This window comes from Salvelinus alpinus, chromosome 7 (genome assembly GCF_045679555.1).
Source record: "Salvelinus alpinus chromosome 7, SLU_Salpinus.1, whole genome shotgun sequence".
In the NCBI taxonomy this organism is placed as follows: domain Eukaryota; kingdom Metazoa; phylum Chordata; class Actinopteri; order Salmoniformes; family Salmonidae; genus Salvelinus; species Salvelinus alpinus.
Genome location: NC_092092.1, coordinates 71,068,686 through 71,090,386, shown reverse-complemented (window position 1 = coordinate 71,090,386; position 21,701 = coordinate 71,068,686). Strand labels below are relative to the sequence as shown.

At 41.1% G+C, this 21,701-nt stretch overlaps 1 protein-coding gene across 2 annotated transcripts; it reads left to right on the top strand.

Annotated features, from left to right (window-relative positions):
- Positions 1-5,877: 5,877 nt before the first annotated feature.
- Positions 5,878-20,922, top strand: LOC139581580 (cathepsin F-like). 2 transcript variants are annotated; one of them, XM_071411505.1, is made up of 13 exons: positions 5,878-6,247; positions 9,301-9,411; positions 10,214-10,295; positions 10,419-10,483; positions 10,597-10,675; positions 10,786-10,899; positions 11,450-11,598; positions 11,878-11,974; positions 12,084-12,284; positions 13,325-13,389; positions 13,521-13,611; positions 13,716-13,774; positions 19,541-20,922. In XM_071411505.1, the coding sequence occupies exons 1-13, from the start codon at positions 6,014-6,016 to the stop codon at positions 19,613-19,615; spliced, it is 1,422 nt and encodes a 473-aa protein (XP_071267606.1). In that variant the 5' UTR covers positions 5,878-6,013; the 3' UTR covers positions 19,616-20,922. The 2 variants fall into 2 exon arrangements, with proteins under 2 accessions (XP_071267606.1, XP_071267605.1); XM_071411504.1 differs by having other exon boundaries at positions 10,594-10,675.
- Positions 20,923-21,701: the final 779 nt, after the last annotated feature.

Below are 21,701 nucleotides of genomic sequence, written 5' to 3'. Positions count from 1 at the left end.
TATGCTACTATAGGACATTTTAAAACATCTTAGGTGGCTTAATTAATTACATAAAATCAAAAGGTATACACAGCAATGTTTGGACAGATTGTGCTGTGAGCATGTTTTTGAGTGACATAATGACAGAATGTGAAAGGTAGGATGTAAATGCATAAATGCTATACAAACACCAATAAAAACATTTGTAATATTTATTAAATGAAACGATGAGGAGATCATGGGAGACATAGAAATGTTTGTCTGTAACATGCAAATATAAAGGCCAGCTCTAGCCTTTTGAGGGCCCTCCATCTCGCGGCAAAACATTTATTGGCCCGCCTCTTGATGGTGTTTTAAAGTTAATTTCTTGCAATTCTATACATTTTGCCATGGGGCATAGAGACAACATTTACATTTTAAAGCACGTTTTCAGCAATTCTACACATTTCGCAATGGGGCGGAGAGAAAAAGTAGCAATTTTATTTAAAAAAAAGGTCATGTCATTAGCGGCCGGGGCCCTAAACAACCTCTTATGTCTCCTATGCCTGGAACCGGCCCTGCAAATATATGAAAATGAGGAAGGCACTTTGTTTGTGTTGTCATCCACCCAGGATGTTTCATAATACTGAGATAATCTGATTTAACCCTTACTCCATTTGTGCAATACTGTAGGCTACAGTAAAATGGTCATCTTAGGTGGAGGCCTATGGTGAAATATTTCAACATTGTCTGGTTTTTGCAAGAATTATCAAACAACTTGAAATAAATGAAATAAAAGAAGACACAAAAAGTAATACATTCACACATATTTAAACATATAAGCAGGTTTTTAAATGTAACAAATCTTCCTATTGTTTTACAGTAACAAAATACATGAGGGCCCCCCCTAAAGATAATACTTTGGCGCCACCTATCATTACTCCACTGGAGCTCTGCATCAGGATATCACTCAGGTTGAAGTTCCAGTCAGTGTGCTGGGGATACTGTTTGGCTGCTTTGCTGTCTCAGATTACCCTTCCAACCAAATATTCCCCACCCCTTCCTCAGCAAATATTTATTCTTCGCCTATCTCACTCTGAAACCTTCTGATGTCCATCTCCCCCCTCATGCTATGAGAATGGACGCTTTCTCCTGGCTCAGATGTGTTGCTGTAATCTGATGTGGCTCCAGTAGTGCATCTGATGAAGAATTTCAGATGCACTACTCGATTTCTGAGTGAAAAGCACACCCAAACACAACATCATGATATAGGAAACACACAACACATGATACGTCTCACACAGGTGTGTGTACAAGTGTGTACTTACCTGTAGTCAGTGGTGGAAAAAGTACCCAATTGTCAAACTTGAGTAAAAGTCAAGATACCTTAATAGAAAATGACTCAAGTAAAAGAAAAAGTCACCCAGTAAAATCCTACTTGAGTAAAATTATTTGGTTTTAAATATACTTAAGTATCAAAAGTAAAAGTATAAATAATTTCTAATTCCTTATATTAAGCAAACCAGACGGCACCATCTTCTAGTTTTTTAAATTTACGGATAGCCAGGGTTACGCTCCAACACTCAGACATAATTTACAAACAAAGCTTGCATTTAGTGAGTCCGCGAGATCAGAGGCAGTAGAGATGACCAGGGATGTTCTCTTGATAAGTGTGTGAATTAGACCATTTCCCTGTCCTGCTAAGCGTTCAAAATGCAACCAGTACTTTTGGGTGTCAGGGAAAATGTATGGAGTAAAAAGTCCATCATTTTCTTTAGCAATGTAGTGAAGTAAAAGTAAAAGTTTAAAAAAATATAAATAGTAAAGTAAAGTACAGATACCCCCAAAAAACGACTTAAGTAGTACTTTCAAGTATTTTTGTTAAGTACTTTACACCACTGCCTGTAGTGTTATCCTGGCCATCTTGCAGGTGTTCGGTGTCCTCGCTCTCGTCCATCCCAGCTAGCCTTTGATGAAGACGAATCTCTCACCTCATACACATGCGCCCAAACAAACACACACACGAACACACAGAATATACAGTACCAGTCAAAAGTTTGTACACGCCTACTCATTCAAGGGTTTTTCTTAATTTTTACTATTTTCTACATTGTAGAATAATAGTGAAGACATCAACACTATGAAATAACACATATGGAATCATGTAATAACCAAAAAAGTGTTAAACAAATCAAAAAATATTTGATATTCTTCAAAGTAGCTGTCCTTTGCCTTGATGACAGCTTTGCTCACTCTTGGCATTCAAATCAAATCAAAGTTTATTTGTCACGTGCGCTGAATACAACAGGTGTGCTTACTTACAGGCCTTAACCAACAGTGTGATTTTTAAGTAAAAAATAGGTATTAGGTGAACAATAGATAAGTAAAGAAATAAATACAACAGTAAAAAGACAGTGAAAAATAACAGTAGCGAGTGTCACGTTCGTTGTAATGAATAGACCAAGGCGCAGCGTGAGTGATTTGAGTAGAGTCCCACATATTTTTAATAAACCGAAACTCAGCAAAACAAAAACAAACAAGCACAAAAACGAAACGTGAAGCTACTGTTGTGCACTCAGGCAACTAAATGTAGACAAGATCCCACGAATAACCACGGGGAAATGGCTACCTAAATATTACCCCCAATCAGAGACAATGATAAACAGCTGCCTCTGATTGGGAACCATATCAGGCCACCATAGACATACAAATTCACCTAGATGACCCACCCAAGTCACTATCACGCCCCAACCAACACAGAGAATAAACAGCTTACTATGGTCAGGGCGTGACAGCGAGGCTATATACAGTAGCGAGGCTATATACAGTAGCGAGGCTATATACAGGCACCGGTTAGTCGGGCTAATTGAGGTAGTATGTACATGTAGGTATGGTTAAAGTGACTATGCATATGTGATAAACAGAGAGTAGCAGTAGCGTAAAAGAGGGGTTGGCGGGTGGAGGGACACAATGCAGATAGTCCGGGTAGCCAACGTGCATGGTGGAAATGCCATTTCATATAAAACAACTGATGAAAAATACCATTAAACATTTTAATGGTGGCAGTTGTACATGTTTAATTTGATTTAAGATCTAGAACACACCATTCAAAACCTCAAAAAACAATGATACATGCCTCAAGAACTTAAAGCATCTTTAAGAACAATTTTGGGATTCAAAGCATTAGGCAGAAAGGTTGGAAACACTGCTTGACATGAAACAAATGATTGTTCACTGGCTGTAACCTATTGATTCAGACTCATGAGACAGGTGTGTGCTCACTCAAGATTAGGTTTTGCCCTTAATAATGCTCTATATTGCTTAACGAGAGAGCAAATTTCCTCCCAGACTGCGCCATCAAGCATCATATGCCGTTTTGTCATTGGATGAGGCTCAGGGACAAGCCCAAGCACATTTTCTGGTTGGTACCATACAATGTCCTTTCTCATTGGCCAAAATAATCGATTGGCTCCCATACTACTCATCGTCTTGACTAGAGCACAGCTTTCTGCATCTTGTATAATACCAGGGTAAGGGTCTTCCTCATATTTCACAACACACCACTTTCCAATCAGTCCCTCATGTATGTCTGCAATGGGCTGTATTGTGCTAGGAGATGGCTGTGGTGCTGTGCAGGTTGAAGTGTAAGGTTGTGCTTTGTCTGCCTCTGTCTGTTGAATTATCACGGTATGTGGGCCAAAACAATCACATATCATTCTGTAGCTGGAAGACTTCAGGTGAGTGTGGTGGTGTGTTCCTTGACAGGTATCACTCCATAACCACTATTTTCTGGATAGTTGATCTTCTGTTTCTTTGGTTTATTTTCCATTGCCTCCTTTTTCTTCCTTTGGGAAAGTTGTGAGATGTGTTTCAGTTCACCACTTTCTTTTCTCTTAAGGTATTTGTTTCTTAAGATACTCCTGGTATTTTATAGGGTCTTGTTTGATTTTGTTTAGATATGTCCCTGTCCTCTCCTTGGTTTATTTAGGGGGCATCTTATAGAAAATAAAAATAAATAATTAAAGTCAGCAACAACCATAGTAAGTCACACGAATAGACATCAAAATCACTCAGTCATCCTAACATTATACAACATGTAATGGTCTTATTCAGCAAATAAGTGTTCAGTTTCAACTTAACCATGATCATATAGTATGTAAGTTGTGTGTCTTTTCAGGTATTAAGGTAAGTAAAAATTGATTAACTAATAAATTGTGTCATTACCACCACATTCTGTCCTTACCATCACAGTTCATTATGTGGTGGGAATGACATTTTTACAGTGTTTGGTCATAAATAGCAGGGATCCTAGCATGCGAACTCCAGTTGAACAGCTAGCATACAATGTATACTAAATGCACATTGTTAAAACATAATTTGAAAAATCTAACATCATTTGATGAAATTATAACCTAAGAAGGGGTAATGACGTACAATAAAAATATTATCATAAGTCATATTTACCTATATTTTTCTATCATTTCCTAGCATCAACATTTGAATCTCTCTCCATGACATCCATGTGCTCCACTGTCACTATTCATATCCATGGTAACCAAGTGCACAAACAATATCCTGTCATTTGCTTGTTGTGGTGGTAATGACACAATACAAGAGAGGACTGTATTTTGTGTATAAAAATAAGTTACAAATGGCTTATGCACATCTAATATGTATGTAGTTTCCATTTATTTGACTCTTTTTTTTAAACAGGTGCATTACATATTTTCTAATTATCAAGAATTTTGTAAGTGTAATACAAAGCAGAATGTCCAAAGTCTGTGTGTGAGACAGGACAAAAACAGTGCAAAACAGTGAAATCCAGATATTAAATGCTTTAAATATATATATACTGTATATATATATATATATATAAAAAACGTCTTTACTTAAATGGATGTGAAATAAAAAAAATCTAAATTAATATTTTATCTTCAAAATCTAAGGCCTGTATTTGCAAAATAACCCATAATTAAACAATAAGTAAACAATAATACAGACAGTTAACTGGCAAAACAGAACACTAAACTGATATCAGTATCACCCATACCAGCACAAGTTATTTCTCCTTCATCTGCATGAGGAATAGTTCATCACAGACTTCAGAGGTGTTGAGTAATATTTTGGATGTTGAAATATTTCAAAATTTGGCACGAAGTCTGAGCCAGTCTCTTCATATATTACACAATTTCTTGTCTCTGGAATGGATATTAATTCAAATATTATATTTATTAATATGTTATTATTATTTATTTAACCCTGAATTTACCAGGTAAATTGACTGAGAACACATTCTCATTTACAGCAACGACCTGGGGAATAGTTACAGTGGACAGGAGGGGATGAATGAGCCAATTGTAAACTGGGGATGATTAGGTGGCCATGATGGTATGATGGCCAGAATGGGAATTTAGCCAGTACAGGGTTAACAGCCTTACTCTTACGATAAGTGCCATGGGATCTTTAGTGACCTCAGAGAGTCAGGACATCCGTTTAACGTCCCACCCGAAAGACTGCACTCTACACTGCCCTGGGGCATTGGGAATTTTTTTTAGACCCGAGGAAAGGGTGCTTCCAAATGGCTCTCCAACACTACTTCCAGCAGCATCTGGTCTCCCATCCAGGGACTGACCAGAACCAACCCTATTTAGCTTCAGAAGCAAGTTAGCAGTAGGATGCAGAGGGTGGTATGCATATTTTCAGTCCCTGTAGCTCCGCGCACCATTGTTCCGTCGTTGTTTCAGGCAACAATGGCCGTGTTTGAGAGCATCAAAACGATTGCAGGCTACTGCCGACTGACTGATCTACAAATCACCCGTCAATAACTACTAACTGTTGTAGATCGGTCAGTCAGTCAGAATTTACCCATGATGCATTGCGGGTTTGATCCTCTCGAACACGGCCATTGTAACCATTGTGTAACCATTTCTATTTGGGGCGGTCTTCTGATTTGTTGTGGCATTGACAGGTAACTAGGAAAACAGAAATCCCATTTTATAATCTCACCGTCCACCCTCCGTTGGAGTTTTACTGCTCTACAAACAGACGGATCAACATGGACGCCGGATTTCGCCACCCTGTTCTTCTTTGCCTAATCCTAGCGGTTTTGGGCTTGGTTCTGGCCGATTTGGATGGCCCTTTGATGGGGGCACCCGGGTCTGCCGTCCGTTTGTCGGAAAACGACCCAGGTCTAAAGAAAGCACTGAAGTTTGCAGAAGAGCGCTATAACAAGGGGTCCAATGCGATGCACGTTCGCAGAGTTAGCAAGATCCTCTCTGCCAGTAAACAGGTAGACTACAGTCTTGTGAAAATGAATATTTGTTTATTGTAATCTCATAACTTGTGCTATGTAAATAATGACATGTTATTGGCCTAAAATTAAGTTCATGTCCATTGTGATTGTAGGCCATAATATGTGGCGAATAGGCCATCACAGATTTCAGTTCGTTAGATAATACCGCCGCCTACGTCAGAGCGCACCAACCTGTGCTATTGCATCTGAACTGCATGCCATCTGTGTAACTCAGCCTAAATTGTATAGGCCTTTAACTCTACTGCAGCCCAACCAAGCACTCTTAATATTTAACAATGCTTTCAGTGAAGTTTTCCACATGATTAGCTAAGCCTATTCATACTGCCTAATGACCAGTGGCGACCCGTCATTCAGGGCAGGTGGGGCAGAGCCCCACATTTTTTGTGTCTTTGTTGGCATGCACCCCCCCCCCCCCCACCAAGATTTACATGCTAAAATCACCACGGCTAATGACTATAGCCTGTAAGGCCTCTCTATATCCACATTACATTTTATGTCCACAGGAATAATGCCAGTGTCCTATGACTCCTATCCACTGGCGATTTTAGCATGTAAATCTTGGCGTGGCAAAAATAAATAAATGTGGGATGCATGCCAGCAAAGCCACAACACTAAACAATACATTCATTGTACTATAACGGTGACAAACGGTGCCCACTAACTGGCTATCAGCTCAGTCTTGTCTGGCAGCGAAACAATTAATTCAGCCTCATTTACTGACTTTAAAAAAACATGGTTGACTTGCTTAAACAAATGTGCTTTCTACAGATAATTGAGATGTACAAACTATGGCATAAGGGAACAACAAGCAGATAAGAGGCAATCCGTAATTTCAATAAAGTCATTAATGAGCAAGCTAGGACTGACGTAGTCAATATAAATATTTGATCAGAACTTTTGAAATGTACAGTGACAGAATTCAGGACATGGGCTGTTCTTAGTGTTCTCCCTGTTTACCAACTCAGAACCGTAGGATAAATAAAGGGGGCATATAAGCAGACAATAAAAGGTCTTACAATATTCAATGATTACATTTCTCTAAAACAGGTTATAGGCTACATGTGCACCACCAAGTCAGAACAGTAGATGAAATTAAGAGGAAAAAATAGACCAAATTATTAGAGTGAGGCACATGGGCTACTAGCAGCTTAATACACAACATACACTTAGTATTACTTTCTTAGCTACAGTATACATATCTCTCTGGCATATTACATAATTTATGCAGGAGCATACAATACATTTTTGGACTCACCTAGTTGTGGCGTGTTGGTCCTTTGTGGGCAAATTTAGTCTGGCATTCTCTGCATTCTCTGGGGGGGGTTGAATCATGATGACGTCAGTGATCTTCAGGTCGTAGCTCTAGAAAGAGGCCAGAGTTCCCAATTTACAATTCAGAGTTGGATGAAAGTTCAAAACATATTTTCCCAGTCGTACTCGTTTTTCCCAAGTTCTCAGTTGTCTTGAACTCACTAAAGTCAGATTTTGCAGTTCCGAGTTAAGTTGTTTTGAGCATGGCATGGTTCATTGACAGCATGGCCAATGTTGAATGTTTATAATTTTAAACTAAGAAAAGACACCCTTAATCTTAGACTTGGGACAACACAGCCACTCCACTGAACAGCAGGCTAATGATTGCTTTGCAATGCTTGCAGTTAGCCAGTGATTCCTTCCAAACCACTCATTGTTGATTTCAAATTTGTTGTGTAATATTTATGGCCGATGAGCACCGATACGTTTTATCTATCATTTCTCTTCATTATTTCTCTTCATATGACAAGGATTAAAAAGGATTTGCCAGTAGATTGTCGACTTGATTAATGATGATGACTGCTAGCTAAGATTTTGAAAGTATGATGTTGACATGATCAGTCCAATCAAAGCTACTGTAGCTATAACGTGATTTGATTTCACTTTATCTCTGGCCAATGTCCTTGAGCCTTCTTGGATGGGCACTTCTAATGTATGGCAGCACCCAAGGGGCTTGAATTTCCGACCTCTACCCTTAGACTTGGCGGTGACGTAGTGTCCCCATAAGTGACCGAACACTGAGCCAATCACGGCACAACGTTTTGTATTTTCTGCTGGCTTGCGCCACCGCCACAGAAAGCACGGAGCTAGGCTGAAACGCCTGCATTTTGGAGCTCCCTTACTCAAGAAAACAAAAACGATTACATGTTTGTATGCGGCTTTATTAACTCAATGATATATATATATATTTTTTTTTACATGGTTTGCAAAATGATATGTGACACGTATTAATGCCAAAATAACATGCAAAACAGGCAAGCCCCCCCCCCCCCAAAAAAGCATTTTTATTTTATTTATTTATTTTATAAACGTGGGGCTCAACTAATCAAACTACATTTTGCAGTAGTTTGGTGGTAGTCAAGGTAGTGCTTTCGAGTAGTTAACTACTTTTTCGCCATGTAGCTAACTACTTGAACTACACACTACTCTTTTTGCAAAAATCAAATATGGGTGAAGTAGGCAAGAATTGTCTTGCTTTTTCAGCATCAGACTTGCCAAATGATCACTTGAAACAGTTTGTGTTTAATAGGCTGTTACACATTCTGTTAACATGTGATCTGTTCTTGCAATTTGTTGTCTGACATTTCAGATTTACATATGATAATTTATCACGAAGTAGTTTGGATGTAATGACCTACTTTTCCAGGGTCATTTTAGTTCAGTAAACGATGTTTCTTAAGGGTACCTTTTTAGTTTATCTTAACGTCTTTCAGTGTGAAGTAATTGGTAGCGTGATAAACTATCTTTTCAGAGTAACTTCCCCAACACTGGTCTCAACAAACCTATTGTCTCAGCCAGACAAGCTAACTAAGAGACCTGTAATTACCAGCATAATCAGCCCATTTATCTAGGCCTATAAATGCCATAATTACTGGATTAGATCTTGAAAGTGACGTCAGAGCTAAATTGTATGCTAGATGGCAAAACAACAACCGCAGAGTTGATTTTGTTTCTTTTTTCAAAGAGGCCACCTTCACTGTTTATTTCCTGTCTTGTAGCTGGTGAAGGGTATCCGATACAGCCTCATGGTGGAACTAAGTAACACCCAGTGTAAAAAGGCTGCCAGACTGAGGGTCTGTGACTTCTACCCAGAAGAACACAACCTAAAGGTGAGGCCAGTATGTGTGTGTCTGTTTGTTTTTCTGTTTTAGGATGCTAACGGTGTGGGTTGTTGGAGAGAAAGAGGGTTCCAGGGAAAGTACAGCTAAACTAATATCAGAGGCCTCCTCATCAAATCAAATAAAACCCCAATGTTTTGCAATAGTGAACATTGGCAATACCTAAACCACTCATTAAAAATAAACTGTCAACACTGAAGAGTGCCCAGTATCAAGGCCATTGTGTGTGTGTGTGTATCAGGGTCTACTGTAGGTTATTATTATAAACGTCTGTTCAGCTCTCCCTTCCACTAGTCATGTGACCAAGACAAGATAAATAACCTCTCGTGACTTGGATTTAACACAGTGTTACTGCAGCTATGTGCACAAGCAGACAGCTACCGTTCCCTCTTTGTTCCGCCTGCTGTATTTGTTTTCATCACTTAGCAGAAACTTAATCAGACATGTCTCCAAGGTCAAGGGAACAAAGTGTTCGTGGTGTTCACCCCTGTGCTTCACTCCTGTATAGGTTCAGAAATGGACTGTTGTTGACAGAGGAAATTAGTTATTATTGTTAACATTACACTACATATCCTTTGTATGTGGCCAATGTGCTGTACCATTCCCATGTTATTAAACATCTAATTTAATTTGACGTGAATCATTTTAAACGGGCATTTCCCTAAAGCGCAGATAACAATACATTACGTTTTAATATACTGTCTATAAAGAAGTCATGAACACAGTAGCCCAATAAAATAAACACAGGTTATCTCACTAACCATGTTCTCTCCGCTGATGTGTTCTCTGTCAGACAGAGGTATGTGTGTTTGAGGTCTGGGACATTCCCTGGGAGAGCAAGTCCACCCTTCTCAAACAGAAGTGCCAGCCAGCAGGTTAGTGTCATAGGTTCAACTGTGGGAACTAAAGTTACCTTTGTGCATTTATTTGTTTCAGGAGTGTTTGTATAAATACTCATAGCTACATCCTAATTGTTTTTCATGATAATTGGTTTCCAGTTGATCCCAAACCAGTTGAGACCAACAAAGTCGAATTTCTGCCCCTCTCCACCAAACCAGTTGAGGTAATAGAAAACATAGCGTTTGTGGTATGTGTGTTTTTGAGTTTCACTTTTATTCTGTATGCGTATATATTTAATTTACTTGTGAATAATCAACTTGTCTTTTGTGACAGGAGTCAGTGGATTCTGTGGAGCTTCTGGGTCAGTTCAAAGAGTTTATGGTCAGATACAATAGGACTTACAGCAGCCAAGAGGGTGAGAGATATGTCAATCCATAATTCTACACAATACCATCCATCCAACTCCACAGATGAGACGGTAAAACATCTAAACATACATTTTTTGTCTGACCTTTGCTGCTACAGAGGCTGACCGGCGGCTGCGTGTCTTCCATGAGAACTTGAAGACTGCTGAGAAGCTCCAGTCTCTGGACCAGGGCACAGCCGAGTACGGGGTCACCAAGTTCAGCGACCTCACAGGTGTGTGTGCGCGCGCATGTGTGAGAATGCAGATTAACAAGCCTGAAGCAATTCCAGAACAACCACTGAGCGTGCTGGTGGTTTAAGCCCCGGCTCAAAACCCCAAATCAGAAATAACCTCCTCCGTTAGTAAATCCATTAGCTGCTCCTCTCTGTCTGTCACTCACTCCCTGCGTGCAGCTTGCTCTGCATGCACGCTGAGTGTCTCCTGACTTGTATTTGACGAGGTTGAAGCACCTCTGACACCATGTTATGATCTAAGTCGGATATGACTACTGCAGCAGAGCATGAGCAAATGGCTCAGCTTCAAAATGTTAGTGATCAATTTAATGATACCCGAGTCCTGACCGTACCCTAGTTATTGATGAAAAAACAGACCCTACCCAGCCCTAACCCAATGTATAATGTCGGGGCCCGTCGGGCTTGGGTCGGGTAGCAGAGCTCTAAGCTAGTTCCACAAAGCTACAGTACAACTCCTCAGCTGTACACTGTGAATAGTCCTTATTTCTTCTTCCTCTCCTCCCTCTACTCTCTTTTTCTCTCCCTCCAGAGGAGGAGTTTAGGACTCTGTACCTGAACCCCCTGCTGAGCCAGCAGAACCTCCAGCGGTCCATGAAGCCTGCAGCCATGCCCCACGGCCCCGCCCCGCCCAGCTGGGACTGGAGAGAGCATGGAGCTGTCAGCCCCGTCAAGAACCAGGTAGGACCGGGTTTAGAGATGGTCTTACAGACTGGAGATGACTACAGGTATGACTGTAAATGTTTATGTATGATTTGTATTTCTGATCGGGCAAATAACTGAAGGCTTTATGTAGCATTCATAAAGTATTCATGACTCTGCTTTGATGCTTCACTAAACATTTATAGGTACGCAAAAGTCATTCATTCATACTGTAGATATGACACAATTCATGGAAAATGGAGGTAGGAAAGGCCTGTGTGTGTATGACTGATTGTGTGGTTTGTGTTTGTATTGCAGGGCATGTGTGGTTCTTGCTGGGCATTCTCAGTGACAGGCAACATTGAGGGCCAGTGGTTCGCGAAAACTGGCAAACTAGTGTCTCTCTCTGAGCAAGGTAAGCACAAGCATTTGTAGGTATCATACACTTACCTGTCCAACAGTACTGTTTCCCTTTTCTCCATAAGAGCCTTGAATTGATTGGTTCAATGTCCTGTTACTCACAGAGCTGGTGGACTGTGATACAGTGGACCAGGCCTGTGGGGGCGGGCTTCCATCAAATGCGTATGAAGCTATCGAGAAGCTGGGTGGTCTGGAGACAGAGACCGACTACAGCTACACCGGCAAGAAGCAGAGCTGTGATTTCACCACTGACAAAGTCACCGCCTACATCAACAGCTCTGTGGAGCTGTCCAAGGATGAGAACGGTGAGTGGGAGGAGAACATCACTTTGAAAAAAGTAGCGTGAGAGAGAGCCGAGCGGGTAGGGTACACAGAGAGAAAGACACAGATGATAGGTTGAAGGTTTGGATGAAGATTGAACAATGCAGTACAGATGATAGGTTAAAGGTTTGGATGAAGATTGAACAATGCAGTACAGATGATAGGTTAAATGTTTGGATGAAGATTGAACAACGTGGTACAGATGATAGGTTGAAGATTTGGATGACGATTGAACAATGTGGTACAGATAATAGGTTAAAGGTTTGGATGAAGATTGAACAATGTGGTACAGATGATAGGTTGAAGGTTTGGATGAAGATTGAACAATGCAGTACAGATGATAGGTTAAAGGTTTGGATGAAGATTGAACAATGCAGTACAGATGATAGGTTAAATGTTTGGATGAAGATTGAACAACGTGGTACAGATGATAGGTTGAAGATTTGGATGACGATTGAACAATGTGGTACAGATAATAGGTTAAAGGTTTGGATGAAGATTGAACAATGTGGTACAGATGATAGGTTGAAGGTTTGGATGAAGATTGAACAATGCAGTACAGATGATAGGTTAAAGGTTTGGATGAAGATTGAACAATGTGGTACAGATGATAGATTGAAGGTTTGGATGAAGATTGAACAATGTGGTACAGATGATAGGTTGAAGGTTTGGATGAAGATTGAACAATGTGGTACAGATGATAGGTTGAAGGTTTGGATGAAGATTGAACAATGTGATACAGATGATAGGTTAAAGGTTTGGATGAAGATTGAACAATGTGGTACAGATGATAGGTTGAAGGTTTGGATGAAGATTGAACAATGTGGTACAGATGATAGGTTGAAGGTTTGGATGAAGATTGAACAATGTGGTACAGATGATAGGTTGAAGGTTTGGATGACGATTGAACAATGTGGTACAGATGATAGGTTGAAGGTTTGGATGACGATTGAACAATGCGGTACAGATGGAGGAGGGTTGGCTTCATGTGTTAATCTTGGTTTCCTTCCATTTTTATGTTTAGAAATCGCTGCTTGGCTGGCTGAGAACGGACCAGTATCTGTGGCCCTGAACGCATTCGCAATGCAGGTAACAGGCATCACTGCTGTATGCTCCTTATTGATACTTAAATTAGCATCACTAAAACACAACTGAACAATGAAGTGACTAGTATCTATCTATCTAATCCCACCTGCTTTTCTCTCCTTGTTTCTCCTCAGTTCTACAGGAAGGGCGTGTCCCACCCTCTGAAGATATTCTGCAACCCCTGGATGATTGACCATGCAGTGCTGCTCGTGGGCTACGGAGAACGTGAGACCGACACTACTTATTTACCTTACATTAGCCTAGCGTAATAATAACACTGATGAGTCAGAATGTGTGAGTCATGTGTGTCTGGTTGTTTCTGTGTACAGGTCAAGGCAAACCTTTCTGGGCCATCAAGAACAGCTGGGGAGAGGACTATGGAGAACAGGTAAGAGGAAGCTGTCACACTGAACCTCTATGACAAGGAGTTATGTGGGGATTTGCAAACAGAGTGTATTTGTTTACAATGCATAAAACCTACTCTTAGAAAAAAGGTGCTATCAAGAACCAAAAAGGGTTCTTCGGCTGTCCCCGTAGGAGAACCCATTGGTTCTAGGTAAAACCCCTTTTGGTTCCAGGTAGAATCCTTTTGGGTCCAATTAGAACCATTTTGGATTCCATTTCAAATCCAATGTTATTTGTCACATGCGCCGAAAACAACAGGCTTAGACCTTACAGTGAAATGCTTACTTACAAGCCCTTAACCAACATTGCAGTTAAGAAAAATAAGTGAAAAAAATAAAAGTAACAAATAATTAAAGAGCAGCAGCAAAATAACAATACAGGTGGTACTGGTACAGAGTCAATGTGCTGGGGGCACCGGTGAGTTGAGGTAATATGTACATGTAGGTAGAGTTAAAGTGACTATGCAAAGATAATAAACAGAGAGTGGCAGCAGTGTAAAAGAGGGGGCAATACAAATAGTCTGGGTAGCCATTTGAAAAGCTGTTCAGGAGTCTTATGGCTTAGGGGTAGAAGCTGTTAAGAAGTCTTTTGGACCTAGACTTGGCGCTCCGGTACCGCTTGCCGTGCGGTAGAAGAGAGAACAGTCTATGACTAGGGTGGCTGAAGTCTTTTTGACAATTTGTAGGGCCTTCTTCTGACACCGCCTGGTATAGAGGTCCTGGATGGCAGCTTGGCCCAAGTGATGTACTGGACCGTATGCACTACCCTCTGTAGTGCCTTGCGGTCGGAGGCTGAGCAGTTTCCATACCAGGCAGTGATACAACCAGTCAGGATGCTCTCGATGGTGCAGCTGTAGAACTTTTTGAGGATCTCAGGACCCATACCAAATCTTTTCAGTGTCCCTATACCCAGGTCGGACGACCGATTTGCATGTCAGGACCGCTATGGACCTCCACCAGAGTTTCCTCTGGCTTCGCCCTGCCCAGGCATAGTTCACCATCTTTCGGGTCCTATCGCACGCGCGATAGGCTTTGTTGTGCCCTCTTCACGACACTCTTGGTGTGTTTGGACCATGTTAGTTTGCTGATGTGGACACCAAGGAACTTGAAGCTCTCAACCTGCTCCACTACAGCCCTGTCAATGAGAATGGGGGTGTGCTCGGTCCTCCTCTTCCTGTAGTCCACAATCATCTCCTTTGTCTTGATCACGTTGAGGGAGAGGTTATTCTCCTGGAACCACACGGCCAGGTCTCTGACCTCCTCCCTATAGGCTGTCTCATCATTGTCGGTGATCAGGCCTTCCATTGTTGTGTCTTCGGCAAACTTAATGATGGTGTTGGAGTTGTGCCTGGCCATGCAGTCCTAAGTGAACAGGGAGTACAGGAGGGGACTGAGCATGCACCCCTGAGGGGCCCCCGTGTTGAGGATCAGTGTGGCGGATGTGTTGTTACCTACCCTTACCACCTAGGGGTGGCCCATCAGGAAGTCCAGGATCCAGTTGCAGAGGGGGGTGTTTAGTCCCAGGGTCCTTAGCTTAGTGATGAGCTTTGAATAGCATTCTCACATAGGTGTTCCTTTTGTCAAGGTGGGAAAGGGCAATGTGGATTTTTTTTTTTTTTTGTGGTGTTTCACAGGCGCTTTGTACTGGCAGTTATACAGGGCAGTTATACAGGGCAGTTATACAGGACAGTTACACAGGACAGTTATACAGGACAGTTCGTGGCTGTTTCTCAGGAGCCTGGTGGTGCAGTTACCTCTTTTTGGAGGGAGCAGGTCATTCAGTGGATGGTCGAGTGTGCATGTCCTTCACCAGATGCACTGCAGCCTGCTCTCGCCCGCTCTGCAATAGTGCAATAGAAATTGCATCATCTGTTGATCTGTTGGGGCGGTATGCCCCAACAGATCAGTGGGTCTAGGGTTTCTGGGATAATGATGTTGATGTGAGCCATGACCAGCCTTTCAAAGCTACAGACATGAGTGCTACGGGTTGGTAGTCATTTAGGCAGGTTACCTTAGTGTTCTTGGGCACAGTGACTATGGTGGTCTGCTTGAAACATGTTGGTATTACAGACTCAGTCAGGGACAGGTTGAAAATGTCAGTGAAGACACTTGCCAGTTGGTCAGCGTATGCTCTGAGTACACGTCCTGGTAATCCGTCTGGCCCTGCGACCTTGTGAATGTTGACCCGTTTAAAGGTCTTACTCACATCGGCTACGGAGAGTGTGATCACACAGTTGTCCGGAACAGCTGATGCTCTCATGCATGTTTCAGTGTTATTTGCCTCAAAGCGAGCATAGAAGTAATTTAGCTTGTATGGTAGGCTTGTTTCACTGGGCAGCTCGCGGCTGTGCTTCTCTTTGTAGTCTGTAGTAGTTTGCAAGCCCTGCCACATCCGACGAGCATTGGAGCCAGTGTAGTACGACTCAATCTTAGTCCTGTATTGACACTTTGCCTGTTTGATGGTTTGTCGGAGAGCATAGCTGAATTTCTTATAAGCTTCCAGGTTAGAGTCCCGCTCCTTGAAAGCAGCAGCTCTACTCTTTAGCTCAGTGCGGATGTTTCCTGTAATCCTTGGCTTCTGGCTGGGGTATGTACTAGAGGTCGACCGATTATAATTTTTCAACGCCGATACCGATTATTGGAGGACCAAAAAAGCTGATGCCGATTATTCGGCCGATTTCTTTTATTTATTTGTAATAATGACAATTACAACAATACTGAGTGAACACTTATTTTAACTTAATATAATACATCAATAAAATCAATTTAGCCTCAAATAAATAATGGAACATGTTCAATTTGGTTTAAATAATGCAAAAACAAAGTGTTGGAGAAGAAAGTTAAAGTGCAATATGTGCCATGTAAGAAAGCTAACGTTTAAGTTCCTTGCTCAGAACATGAGAACATATGAAAGCTGGTGGTTCCTTTTAACATGAGTCTTCAATATTCCCAGGTAAGAAGTTTTAGGTTGTAGTTATTATAGGAATTATAGGACTATTTCTCTCTATACCATTTGTATTTCATTAACCTTAGACTATTGGATGTTCTTATAGGCACTTTAGTATTGCCAGTGTAACAGTATAGCTTCCATCCCTCTCCTCGCTCCTACCTGGGCTCGAACCAGGAACACAACGACAACAGCCACCCTCGAAGCAGCGTTACCCATGCAGAGCAAGGGGAATAACTACTCCAAGTCTCAGAGCGAGTGACGTTTAAAATGCTATTAGCGTGCACCCCGCTAACTAGCTAGCCATTTCACATCGGTTACACCAGCCTAATCTCGGGAGTTGATAGGCTTGAAGTCATAAACAGCGCAATGCTTGAAGCACAGCGAAGAGCTTCTGGCAAAATGCAGGAAAGTGCTGTTTGAATGAATGCTTACGAGCCTGTTGCTGCCTACCACCGCTCAGTCAGACTGCTCTATCAAATCATAGACTTAGTTATAACATAATAACACACAGAAATATGAGCCTTAGGTCATTAATATGGTCTAATCCGGAAACTATCATCTCGAAAACAAGACGTTTATTCTTTCAGTGAAATACGGAACCGTTCCGTGTTTTATCTAACGGGTGGCATCCATAAGTCTAAATATTCCTGTTACATTGCACAACCTTCAATGTTATGTCATAGTTACGTAAAATTCTGGCAAATTAGGTGGCCCAAACTGTTGCATATACACTGACTCTGCGTGCAATGAACGCAAGAGAAGTGACACAATTTCACCTGGTTAATATCGCCTGCTAACCTGGATTTCTTTTAGCTAAATATGCAGGTTTAAAAATATATACTTCTGTGTATTGATTTTAAGAAAGGCATTGATGTTTATGGTTAGGTACACATTGGAGCAACGATATGCACCGCATTGATTATATGCAACGCAGGACACGCTAGATAAACTAGTAATATCATCAACCATGTGTAGTTAACTAGTGATTATGATTGATTGATTGTTTTTTATAAGATACGTTTAATGCTAGCTAGCAACTTACCTTGGCTTCTACTGCATTCGCGTAACAGGCAGGCTCCTCGTGGAGTGCAATGTAATCAGGTGGTTAGAGCGTTGGACTAGTTAACTGTAAGGTTGCAAGATTGAATCCCCCGAGCTGACAAGGTAAAAATCTGTCGTTCTGCCCCTGAACTCACCGTTCCTAGGCCGTCATTGAAAATAAGAATGTGTTCTTAACTGACTTTACTAGTTAAATAAAGATTAAATAAAGGTGTAAAAAAATATATTTCCGATTGTTATGAAAACTTGAAATAATCGGCCATTACGATTAATCGGTCGACCTCTAGTATGTACGTACAGTCACTGTGGGGACGACGTCATAGATGCACTTAATGATGAAGCCAGTGACTGATGTGGTGTACTCCTGAATGCCATCGGAAGAATCCTGGAACCTATTCCAGTCTGTGCTAGCAAAACAGTCCTGTAGTTTAGCATCTGCTTCATCTGACTACTTTTTATTTACCGAGTCATTGGTGCTTCCTGTTTTAGTTTTTGCTTGTAAGCAGGAATCGGGAGGATGGAATTATGGTCTGATTTGCCAAATGGAGGGCGAGGGAGAGCTTTGTACGTGTCTCTCTGTGTGTGTGTGTGTGTGTGGGGGGAGTAAAGGTGGTCTAGAGTTTTTTTCCCCTCTGGTTACACATTTAACATGCTGGTAGAAATGAGGTAAAACAAATGTAAGTTTCCCTGCATTAAAGTCCCCGGCCACTAGGTGCGTCGCCTCTGGATGAGTGTTTTCCTGTTTGTTTATGGCTGAATACAGCTCATTGAGTGAGGTCTTAGTGCCAGCGTCGGTCTGTGGTGGCAAGTAGACAGATACGAAGAATATAGATGAAAACTCTCTTGGTAAATGGTGTAGTCTGCAGCTTATCATGACATACTCTACCTCAGGTGAGCAGAACCTTGAGACTTCCTTAGATTTCGTGCACCAGCTGTTGTTTATGAATATACATAGACCGCCACCCCTTGTCTTACCAGAGGCTGCAGTTCTATCCTGCCCAAAAAGCGTTAAACCCGCCAGCTGTATGTTATTCATGTCTTGGTGAAACATAAGATATTAAAACATTTTATGACCCGTTGGTAGGATATACGTGCTTGTAGCTCATCTATTTTGTTATCCAATGATTTTACGTTGGCTAATAGGACTGATGGTAGAGGCAGATTACCCACTCGCCTTCGGATCCTTACAAGGCACCCTTGTCCCTGATATCTCCCTGATATCTCCGTCTCCTTTTCATGCCAATGACAGGGATTAGGGCCTTGTCTGGAATAAATCCTTTGCGTCCGACTCGTTAAAGAAAAAATCTTTGTCTAGTACTGGGTGAGTAATCGCTGTCCTTATATCTAGAAGCTCTTTTTGGTCATAGGAGACGGTGGCAGAAACATTATGTACAAAATAAGTTACAAATAACGCAAAAAAACAGACAATAGCACAATTGGTTAGGGGACTGTAAAAAAATCAGCTTCTTGATATGCCACACCTGTCAGGTGGCTGGATCATCATGGCAAAGAGAAATGCTCACTAACAGGGATGTAAACAAATGTGTGCACTCAATTAGAGAAATAAGCTTTTTGTGCGTATGGAACATTTCTGGGATCTTGTATTTCAGCCGCAGAACCCTTTTGGAACCCTTTTTTCTAAGAGTGAAGTCAAGCCTGAACTCTTGGAACATATTGTGCAAATAGAAGTTTTGACGTGTATTTTTGTGTTCATGTCTTGTTGCCTGTTCCTTTCTTCCAGGGTTACTACTACCTGTACAGGGGATCCAGGCTCTGTGGGATCAACAAGATGTGCTCGTCTGCCATTGTGAACTAGGCGATCTCTCTCTCACACACACACACACACACACACACACACACACACACACACACACACCCATATATATATATATATTTATTTGATGCCAATCTTTTCCTGGCACATAAAACAAACCCAACCCAACCCTCCCCCAAACATGTACACACACACCTACAAACTGACCAAACTGCAATGCTACTCACCCTGCCCCCATAATTGTGTAGTCAGAACACTGCACAGTGCACTGGAAGACCTGTTGACACCTTACTGAAATAGGGGAGGCAGTATTCATTCATACCTCACCTCATTCTTCTTTACCAAAACAAACCAGTTCCGATTAAGTTATAGTTTCAAGGTACTACTGATCTTTTGTTGTGATTTTACTATAGGTTTTTACATTTTATCTAGACTGAACAAAAATATAAACAAAACATGCAACAATTAACGATTTTACTGAGTTACAGTTCATGTAAGGAAGTCATTCTATTGCAATAAATACATTCGGCCCTAATCTATGGATTTCACATGACTGAGCATGGGCACACCGACTTGGGAGCCAGCCCCACCCATGGGGTCGCAGTCAGCATGCCAATTGCACACTTGCTCAACACTTTAGACATCTGCGGCATTGTGTTGTGTGACAAAACAACACCTTTTTTTTGTGGGCATTTATTGTCCCCAGCACAAGGTGCACCTGTGTAATGATCATTCTGTTAAATCAGCTTCTTGATATGCCACACCTGTCAGGTGGCTGGATCATCATGGCAAAGAGAAATGCTCACTAACAGGGATGTAAACAAATGTGTGCACTCAATTAGAGAAATAAGCTTTTTGTGCATATGGAACATTTCTGGGATCTTGTATTTCAGCTCATGAAAGATGGGACCAACTACATGTTGCTTTTATTTTTGTTCAGTATAGTAGTCTTTTAGAATATTTTATTTAATTGTTGTGTTTTAGGCAGAGGTAAATTCTGGCATCTATCTCTTTACAATAGCAGAGTCTAAATGATAGAGTTCAGTAATGCTTTTTGGTGTCCGTTATGTTCCCCTGAATGTGACCACTCTGCTGATGCTCTAGAATTAATGCTTGTGCATTAAGTTTCCCCTCTGTTGTAACTTGTTCAGTGTAATACCATGTAATGTCAATCTCTCCCTAGTTTACAACTTCACTGTACAAGTATTTAGAATGAGTGGGTTTGCATGGTTTCTGAGATTTTTAAAGGATCATACATTGGCTGATGTGTCGCCTATTAACTGTGTTACATATTGCTGTGCTGTGTAACTAGACAAACTAAGGTTGAATAAAACCTATTTTAGCCTTTATCTTTTGTGAGCTGTCATTTCTGACGTCAATATCCTCTATGTTGTCTGGCTCATTGGAGAAACACATACTATCTATTCACAGCAACATTCGGTTCTTGAATGCTCCCCAGACAAGGAAAATAATACAACTACAGACAGAAGGGTTAGTTTTAAATATATTTGCTAGCTTTAACTCTTTGCTACAAGTCCCGTAGTGCAACTGGGGTGAGAGCTGCTGAAAAGGAAAGAAAGCGCAAACGTTTTTTTCGTTTCTTAGCCGCTATAAACACATTTGAGAAATAAAATATTTTTTTCATAGTTCACATGCCATTCGACAACCCAGAATCTTTGACCTACAGTAAAGATACACATGTTTGCAGTTCAGATTTACAAGGTATGTAGCAAGTGGCTAATTTCAAGTGTATGTGGGTGCTAACTTAATTTAGCTAAATTTACCAAGGAATATCTAGAAATACATTGTTATATCATATGGTCTAATCTTCTATAATTTCATAACATAAGAGCTAGAATAATTCTGACCATTAGCTAGCTGTTTGTGTATGATACGGGCTTTTCTTGTTTACTTAGCCAACTAGCCAGCCAGCTAGTGTGGACAGCTTGCCACTTGGCCCAAAACAAAACTTGTTCATTTTATGGCATCACGTTGCGCTGGCTGACCTTTTTAATTTTTTTGTATTACTAGTTAGCCTGTTGTTGGATATGTATGCCACCTACAATGTTCTGCTCATTATATTTTTGCTATCTGTTAACTCAGAGTACCAAAGCATGAGTCATAATAC

Bases quoted from the DNA above. Each gene is read 5' to 3' on its own strand.
- LOC139581580 (XM_071411504.1), top strand. From the start codon at position 6,014: ATGGACGCCGGATTTCGCCACCCTGTTCTTCTTTGCCTAATCCTAGCG. The intron at 9,412-10,213 runs GTGAGGCCAGTA...GTTCTCTGTCAG, and splicing joins CAGAAGAACACAACCTAAAG to ACAGAGGTATGTGTGTTTGA. The intron at 10,296-10,418 runs GTTAGTGTCATA...ATTGGTTTCCAG, and splicing joins ACAGAAGTGCCAGCCAGCAG to TTGATCCCAAACCAGTTGAG.